The sequence below is a fragment of the Strigops habroptila genome, chromosome 23 (genome assembly GCF_004027225.2).
Source record: "Strigops habroptila isolate Jane chromosome 23, bStrHab1.2.pri, whole genome shotgun sequence".
NCBI lineage: Eukaryota > Metazoa > Chordata > Aves > Psittaciformes > Psittacidae > Strigops > Strigops habroptila.
The window spans coordinates 382,072-390,308 of record NC_044299.2 but is presented as its reverse complement, the minus strand read 5'-3'; the positions used below and the strand labels follow the sequence as shown (position 1 = coordinate 390,308).

Genomic DNA, 8,237 nt, shown 5'->3' with positions numbered 1-8,237 from the left:
GCGTCGAGGGCATCGATGGGCCCCCCCCCCGGGGCTGGAGCAGTAATAGATAGCCGATAATCGATAGCCGATAATCGATAGTTGATAATCGATAGACGAGAATCGATACGGAGGGGACGGGCACGCCCCAAGGAGCCCGGTACCGGGGGAAGAACCTCTCGGGGCAGGGAGGCTGCGGGGATGGACGGGGGGGGCCGTAGGGAGGTTGTAGGGTTGTAGAGGGTCAGGGGGTCCATAGGGTTATGGGGTTATATAGGGTCAGGGGGTCCCATAGGGTTATGGGGTTACATAGGCTCAGGGGGTCCCATAGGGTTATAGGGTTATATAGGGTCAGGGGGTCCCATAGGGTTATGGGGTTATATAGGGTCAGGGGGTCCCATAGGGTAAGGGATCCTCATAAGGCCATGGGGGTTATGTAGGGTCAGGGGGTCCAATAGACTTAGGGGACTATACAGGGTCAGGGGGGGTTCCATAGGGTCATGGGGTTATATAGGGTCACAGGGTTCCATGGGGTCCCATAGGGTCAGGGGGATATATCGGGTCACCGGGGTCCCACAGGGTCACAGCGTTATGTAGGATCAAGGGGTCCCATAGGGTCAGTGGGTCCCACACAGTCAGGGGGTCCCATAGGGTCAGGGGGTTATACCAGATCCCGGTGATATCCGGGGTCACCTGGGGATGGAGGGGTCCCACAGCAGAGGGACCACTGGGCTGGGGGGGGTCTCCCAGATCCACCCCATCCATCCCATCCCACCCCATCACATCCCATCCCCGTGCTGCGCCCGGAAACTTCTGAGTCCATAAAAGCTTCACAATCTTTATGGAGCCACTTTCACACGTTGGGAGCTATAAACCGCAGCGACCTTTGCGCCGCGGCACGGGGCGGGAGGCGGGGGGGGGCAGCAGCGGCTGCTCAGCGGCTGCTCAGCGGCTGACGGTGACACGGACGCGGTGCCAGGCGTTGCTGAGGACCCCGCGCAGGTTCCAGATGGGCGCCACCGTGTCGGGCTGCACGTTGTAGCTCCCGTCCACGGCCTTACACACGATCTCCAGCTCGGTGCCCGCCGCCACCGGCGCCCGCAGCTCCCACAGCTTCCAAGCCCAAGCGCGTCCCAGCACCGGGAGCTCGCCCTGCAGCCGCGCCACTCGCCAGCTGCGGCCGCCATCCAGGGACACATCGACCCGCACCACCTCCCGCCCGCCGCCGCTCCACGCGTACCCCTTCACCGTCAGCTCCCCCGGCGGCACGGCGGCCCCGGGGCGCGGGTGCGTGATGGCCGATTGCACCGGCAGCTCCTGGATGGCGGGCGCCGTGCTGTAATCCACCGTGTCCCAATCCACGCAGGGCGAGAAGCCCTTGTAGTCGTTCTGCTGCCAGTGGCTGGGGCTCTCGGCCGGGCTCACCACCACCCGCCGCAGCCACTTCACGCTGCGGGCGCCCACCACGCCGGGCACCACGACACGCACCGGGAAGCCGTGATCGCGGGGCAGCTCCTCCCCGTTCATCTCGTAGGCGAGCAGCACGTCGGCGCTGGGGTTCATGGCGCGGCCATAGGGGATGGAAGCACCGTACGGAGCCCCCCCGGGGTCGGCGTCCAGCCCCTCGAAGCAGACGTGCCACTCGCCGGGGCGGTCCTCGCCGAAGCCGGCGCTCAGCAGCACGTCCCGCAGGCGGGCGCCCCCCCAGCGGGCAGTGCCGATGGCGCCGATGTCCCACGCCAGCCCCTTGACGGGGCGGACGCGGCTCATCTCGGCGCGGCGGTTCCCGGCGCACTGCAGCGTGGCCGTCACTTCGTGCTTGGGGAAGCGGCTCCGCAGCTCCGATAGCGACATCGACAGCGCCCGGCCCCCCGGGCCCTCCACATGCAGCCGGTACGAGGCCGGGTCCACCGACGGCACCGGGAGGTGGTTACGGGTGAAGAAGAGCTCGTTGGGGGTCAGGAAGCGTTCGGCCAACAGCTCCGCAGGGGTCTCGGCGTTGAACGGCTTCTGGCTGCTGATGCGCAGCCCCGGGTGTCGAGGGGGATCCCCGGCGAAGGGGTCCTGACCGGCGGCGGGGTCCGGGGGGGCCTCGTCTGGGCTCAGCTCCCCCACCTTGAACTCCTGCAGCAGCTCCAAGACGTGGGGCTGGTTGTGGACGGCGTAAAGGGCCCAGAAGGGCTCCAGAGCGCCCCCGGCCGCCAACAGCAGCTTGTCAGCCCCGCCGGGGTGAAGCTCCACGAAGTCGGTGACATCGAAGACGTCGGTGCCGTGGGTCACCCAGACGCGGTCCTGGGGGGAGCGGTGCCGCCCCACCTCCTCCCGTGTGTACCGGGGGTACCGGGAGCTCGGGGGGGCCTGGGCCGCCTGCGCGACCTGCGGGACCTCAGCCCCATTAGCGCCCGGTGCTCCCCCCACCGCGATGTCATCCCCACCCCGGTGGTCCCCCTCCCTCCCCGGTCCTCACACCTGCGCCCCTCCCGGTGCCCCCCCCCACCCCGGACTCACCCTCCGCCGCCGCTGTCCATAGGCCAGCGCAGCTCCGAGGCCCAGCAGCGCCGCCAGCACCGTGGCCGCCCCCCGCCGTCCCCCCGCGGCCGGGTTACCGGGGGCGAAGCGGGAGCAGCCGCGGCGGAGCAGCGGGAACCTGCGGGGGGAGAGCGGGGCTGGGACCGGCACCGGGGACAGGGGGCACCGGAGGGGGAGGGGGGTGTGTGTCCCGAGGGGGCGTGTCTTACCTGTGCCCGGCGGCGGTAGCGGCAGCGCGGAGCAGCAGCATCGCAGCGGGACCTGAACGGGAGAAAGCGGCTGGGGCGGGCACCGGGCATCTTACACCGGGAACCGGCCCCGGGGAGGGGGAGCAGGCAGCGGGGACCCGCGCGGGGCATCCCCGCTCCTCCCGCCCCTTCGGTCCGGTGCCCCCTCGGTCCCCTCCCCGGTCCCGCCGCGAACCTGCGTTGCGGCTCCGGCTGCGCGACCTCCTGCGTGATTCTGCCCCTTTAAGAGACGCGTGGTGGGCGTGGCCTAGGGCGGAGCCGCGCCGCCTGGCCCCGCCCCTCAGGGGGAATGGGCGTGGCCAACCCCCTCCCTGCGTCCCGCGGGGGGTGGTGGGGGGCGCTTAAAGGGGCAACAGCAGCGCGGCTTAAAGGGGCAACGCATTTAAAGGGGCCGCGGCACCACCCGGTGGGCACCGGGGTTCAGGGTCCCGTTGTTGAGTGGAGGCCAACAACCGGGGCCGCCGCCCCGCTGGGTGCCTCGATAAGCGTTATCGGGGCAGGGCCGGTGGCGGCAGAGCCCCACATCGCGCCCTGGGCACACAGAAGTGGGGTGGGTCGAGCCCGGTTTGCTCCCGGTGGTTGGATTTACTTACATGAAACGCGTGGGGAAAGGAGGGGTCGAGCTCTGGTATCATGATTGTTATTTAAATGCGATGGAGGAGCTCCCTCAAAGCCAAAATAATTATAATTATAATAAGAATGACCAGGAAAGAGAATGGAGGGGAGGTGTGGGGGGGGGGGAAGCTGCAGCGTGGCCCCAAAACAGGATATAGGGGGGAGAAATAGGGGGGCAGAAACAGGGACCCCAGCCCCAGTTCAACCCCAAGCCCCAATGTGAGGGGCTGGGGAACGGGCGGGATCTGCCCCTGCAATAGGGGGCTTCATACGAGACGGGTCCCTCTGCCCCATAGCCATGGCTGGGGGGGACCCCCAAGCTGTGCCCAGCCTGAGCCCATGGGGAGAGCAGGACCTGGCCCCTGGGGCGTTCCCCATTGGGGTGTCCCCCATCGGGGTGTCCCAATGGGCTCAACGGGGCCCTTTTGGCTGCTGGGACTTGGGAACATCCCGATGCTCCGGAGGATTCCTCCAGCCGGGAATACTCCAGGAGAAGCCAAACCCTGGGGGCTCTAAGTGGGGGGACCCCAAAAGTGAACCCAAACCCCATCAAGGTGCTTCTTAACGGGACGTTTCCGTGACTAAAGTGCAAACCGGAGACGCCGGCACTGGCCGGGGAGGAACCGTGGGGAGAGCCGGGGGGGGGGCTCCTCATGGACCCATCACCGCAGCATTCCCATCCTCCGGCCAGAGCCGGGAATCAAGGCCACCCATAGGAGGAAGTGAGGGCGCTGCAGCTTCCCCCCCTCCCATAGAGCCAAAGAGGAGAAAGAGGAAAAAAAAAAGGGGGGAGGAAATAATAAAAATAAGGAAAATCCAACAGAAATCCGTGAAAGACCCCGTGGAAAACTCCGGAAAACTCCCACATTCCCGCGGTTGGGAAGCTCCGAGGTCAAGACATGGATGCGAGCCCCGGCTCAGCGGGAGGGAGGAAGACGGCGGGAGCTCGGCTCGCTGCGGGCACCTATAATACAAAGTGAGGAAGAGTCTGGATTCCCATTCCAAGTCCAATCCGCAGCCGACGGAGCTCCCGGGCTCGGCGGCGGTGGAAGCGGTACAAAGTGCGGTGAGGGGCACGGCGGGGCCTCGGGGGGGTGCGTGGATGGAGAAGGGGGGGGTCTCGGCTCCGGATTAGTTGCTACAACACTGGCTCCTGTGCTGCTGGCTCTGCTCGTGCAGGTCCACGCCGCGGCCGCGGCCGCCCGCCCCGCTCGTGCTCTGCGGGTCGCTCTTTGGCAGCTTCTTGGCTGGAAGGGGAAGGAGGAAGAGGAGGTGGTGGCACGTGGGGATGCTCCAGAGGGGGCTGGAGACAGCCCAGCGGCAGCACCAAGAGCAGGGGTTCACCTCGAGCAGCAAACGGGGGGGGACAGAGGAGAGGCACCAGTGCTCGGATGAGGATCATGGAATGGGTTGGGATGAAGGAAGCTTAAAGCTCCTCCAGATCCATGGGCAGGGACACATTCCACTGGAGCAGGTTGCTCCAACCTGGCCTTGAACAGGGATGGAGCATCCAAACCTGCTCCATTCAACCCATTCCATGTCCCAGCACCCTCATGGGGAAGAACTTCCTCCTCAGATCCCATCTCCACCTCCCCTCTGGCAGGTTAAAGCCATTCCCCTTGGCCTGTCCCTCCATCCCTTGTCCAAAGCCCCTCTCCAGGTTTCCTGGACCCCCTTTAGGCACTGGAGCTGCTCTAAGGTGTCCCCTTCAGGAGCCTTCTCTTCTCCAGGCTGCCCCAGCCCAGCTCTCTCAGCCTGGCTCCAACAGAGCCTCATCATTCCCGTGTCCTCCATCACCTCCAGGTCCTCACGGCTTCCCAGCACTCACCGATGGCCAGGAAGAGGTCGTTGACGTTCATCGCCGTCTTGGCCGACGTCTCCATGAACAAGAGGCTGTTGTCATCTGCGTAAGCCTGAGCCTCCTGCAACGCACCCGTGGGATGGGGTGAGGGCCCGGCAGCACCCAGCGGGGACGGGGACGGGGATGGGGACGGGGAGGTGCCACCCGCCCTCACCTCATACTCCACCATGCGCTTGCTGGCCAGGTCGGCCTTGTTGCCCGCCAGGGCGATGACGATGCTGGGGCTCGCCTGGCGCTGCAGCTCCTTCACCCATGTCTTCGCCCTTGCAAAGGTTTCCTAGGAGCAGAGGTGGAACTCAAGGCTCATCCCAGGGCTGCGCTGCAAGGGGGGGGTCTTAGAGGGACCCCCCCGTGAGGAAACAGCACCCCCCAAAGCTGCTTAAACCAAGGGCCTTTATGGGTGTCCCTACCTGGTTGGTGATATCATAGACCACGATGGCAGCCTGGGCCCCCCGGTAGTACATGGGGGCCAGGCTGTGGTACCGCTCCTGCCCGGCTGTATCCCAGATCTCAAACTTGACCGTTGTGTCATCCAGGCAGACGGATTGTGTGAGGAATGCCGCTGGCCGGAGGGATAACGGGGTTAGGAGCCCCCACAGCGCATCCCAACCCCCCCCCGAGCTCCCCCTGCATCCCAAACCCCCCCAGCGGAGCCCCCTCCCCTGCACCCCAAACCCAAGCGGAGCCGGGTGCAGGGGCTCCTATGGAATGGGAATTGGGAGCCGGGTCCCGACTCACCTCCGATGGTGCTCTCCTGGTACTCGTGGAACTGGCCCTTGACGAAGCGCAGCACCAGGCTGGATTTGCCCACGGCCGACTCGCCCAGTAACACCAGTTTGAACTGACAGATCTTACTGGCTTGGGACTGCCCGTTCGGCCTGGCGGCTCCTCGGCTGCTCATGGCCCCCGGTTAGCTGGGAATGCCGTGGGGGTGTCCGTGCGGGCAGGGTCCACTCGCTTCTCCTGCAAGGAGGGAAGAGCCGTCGGGATCCGGGTTTCTCCCCTTGGAATCTCTCCCCCCGGCATCCGCGGCTCCTCCATTCCCGGAGCAAAGGGGTCGGTCAGAGCTAATCCAGGCGGCAGGAAGCCGGGATCCTCGCAGCGAGGAGCCTGGGAGTGAGTCAGCAGCGCTGCAGCCCTCCCGCTCCCGGGCACGCCGCCGGAGACCGGGAGCCAGGAGGAAAGGGATGGGAACAAGCTCCCGGCTCTGCCCCAGCATTCCTCAGCCCTGGAATGGGGGGGCGGGAGCAGAGGGGGGGGGTTTACCCCGTTTGTGCTCAGGAGGGAGCTCGGCACCGGGAATGCTGCAGCTTCCCAAGGGAAGGGGGAGGAAGCAGATGGGTGGTTTTCCATAGGGAATGATCTCTCTCATAACATTCCAGCTGTGGGGCTGGAGCAGAGCTTTGGGAGCACTGGATAAGCCCAGAACCAAGCGGGAAGTTGGTTGATGCCAGTTCCCCTTCCCCATCCGCCTCAAGGGGCTGCTCTAACCCGGCAGGAAACACTCGCTAACCCCGGCGCGCACGGCACGGACCGTCCCTGGATCCTCTGGGAGCAGCGGGATCGCCCTCAGCTCCCGCCAGGCACAGCGCAGGGAATGCTGCCGCCCTCCTCCAGCCCTGCTCCGAGAGGGACGGCTGGAATCCCGCCAGCCTGATCCATAAAGGCATCGGGAATACACATGGATGAAGTTCAGGATCACTCCGGGCCAAGTGTTACTCAGAGGCTGAGGGTTTCCCCAGTGTTTTAAGCGCTCGGAGCAGACCCGGGATACAGGGAACACCACCAGGATCATCCCGGCTCCATCGCCCTCAAACCCCAACGCACACGGAGGAATCCAACCGGCACCACACCAGGAGCAGCCGCCCCATCCCGGTGCCCATAGAGGGGACACGGCGGGTCCAGCTCTGGAATCCGCTCCGAGAATGGATCCACCTCTCGGAGGCTGCTCCCGCTTCCCCCAGGGAAGGGGCTGGATCCCAGGCTGGATCCTTCCTTCCCTCCCGGGACGATTCCAGCCGCATCCACACCATCCCACCTCCACTACCTGCTCCCTGCGATTCCCAACACCGGATCCCATCATCCGGGAATGGATTCCCAAGGGAAGAGCTGCCGGGCCCCCGCGGGTGACGGGCTCTGGCGCAACCCCCCATCCCCTTTTCCAGCGCTCTGGAACCACACGGATCCAGACCCCTCGTGGTGAGGCGGGAGCTGCCTCCTCCCACCCATCCCTCAACCCAGCCACGGACCGCACCGGGATTGAGGAAGCTCCAATCGCCCCAACCCGGCTCCTCGGCCCCCGGGACGGCCAACACGGACCATTCCATCCCTTCCCAAGGGGCTCCCGGCGCCGCCGGGACACGGCGTCACCCCCTTCCCCCGCGGCCAAACGGCTTTCCCGTTGCCGGAACCACCGCTCCTACACCCCGATCCCCCCCCGCTACCGGAGGAGCCTCCGGCACACCGGAGCAAACCCGAGCCGCGAAGCCACCTCAGTGGGGCGGAACGAAGGGACCCGGTTCTGGACCAACCCCCCCTCCCTCCCGGAATGGATCCTCCCGCGGTGGGGGGGGGGCTGCGGGACCGGGACCTGCCCCCCCCCGGGACCGGCGCTCCCGTGTCCCGCCCCGCCCAGCCCCGCCGCCGGTCCCGGTGCCCGCCCCGCTCCCGCTCCCCCCCCGGTACCTCGGCGCCCGGCCCGGCCCTCCCGTCGCGGCCCCGGAGCGCACAAACAGCGGCTCAACCAACCCCTCCTGCCGCGGGCGGGATGAAGGGGCGGCTCAGCCAATCAGATGCTGGCAGCGGGGTGGAGGGCACGCCTCTACCGCTCGGCTGCACCAATGGGAAGAGAGGAGGAGAGCGTCAGCGCACCGCCCCGTGGAGGGAAGCCAATGGGAGAGGGAGACGGAGCGGACGGGCAGCCGCCTGGCCAATCGGAGAGAGGAGAACGGTTGGCCAATGGAAGGGAGGGATGGCCCTGAAGGAGGCGGGGCGTGGAGTGACTG

General features: G+C 66.5%; 2 protein-coding genes across 2 annotated transcripts; both read right to left on the bottom strand.

Moving 5' to 3' along the window:
• Positions 1-801: 801 nt before the first annotated feature.
• On the bottom strand, positions 802-3,843 carry SUOX (sulfite oxidase). The gene is made up of 4 exons (XM_030510529.1): positions 2,932-3,843; positions 2,718-2,769; positions 2,488-2,626; positions 802-2,355 (listed from the first exon to the last, which is right to left on the bottom strand). Exons 2-4 carry the CDS (start codon positions 2,756-2,758, stop codon positions 925-927), a joined length of 1,611 nt encoding a protein of 536 aa, XP_030366389.1. The 5' UTR covers positions 2,759-2,769; positions 2,932-3,843; the 3' UTR covers positions 802-924.
• Positions 3,424-8,018, bottom strand: RAB5B (RAB5B, member RAS oncogene family). The gene is made up of 6 exons (XM_030510544.1): positions 7,918-8,018; positions 5,971-6,195; positions 5,643-5,794; positions 5,387-5,509; positions 5,200-5,293; positions 3,424-4,618 (listed from the first exon to the last, which is right to left on the bottom strand). The coding sequence occupies exons 2-6, from the start codon at positions 6,131-6,133 to the stop codon at positions 4,503-4,505; spliced, it is 648 nt and encodes a 215-aa protein (XP_030366404.1). The 5' UTR covers positions 6,134-6,195; positions 7,918-8,018; the 3' UTR covers positions 3,424-4,502.
• Positions 8,019-8,237: the final 219 nt, after the last annotated feature.

What these genes read in the sequence shown, in the direction of transcription:
- RAB5B (XM_030510544.1), bottom strand. Translation starts at nt 6,133, where the DNA reads ATGAGCAGCCGAGGAGCCGCCAGGCCGAACGGGCAGTCCCAAGCCAGT. An exon ending in AGCGCATGGTGGAGTATGAG is followed by an intron (nt 5,294 to 5,386) that starts GTGAGGGCGGGT and finishes GGTGCGTTGCAG; the next exon opens with GAGGCTCAGGCTTACGCAGA. An exon ending in CGACCTCTTCCTGGCCATCG is followed by an intron (nt 4,619 to 5,199) that starts GTGAGTGCTGGG and finishes TTCCCCTTCCAG; the next exon opens with CCAAGAAGCTGCCAAAGAGC.
- SUOX (XM_030510529.1), bottom strand. Translation starts at nt 2,758, where the DNA reads ATGCTGCTGCTCCGCGCTGCCGCTACCGCCGCCGGGCACAG. An exon ending in GCTACCGCCGCCGGGCACAG is followed by an intron (nt 2,627 to 2,717) that starts GTAAGACACGCC and finishes CTCCCCCCGCAG; the next exon opens with GTTCCCGCTGCTCCGCCGCG. An exon ending in ATGGACAGCGGCGGCGGAGG is followed by an intron (nt 2,356 to 2,487) that starts GTGAGTCCGGGG and finishes GAGGTCCCGCAG; the next exon opens with GTCGCGCAGGCGGCCCAGGC.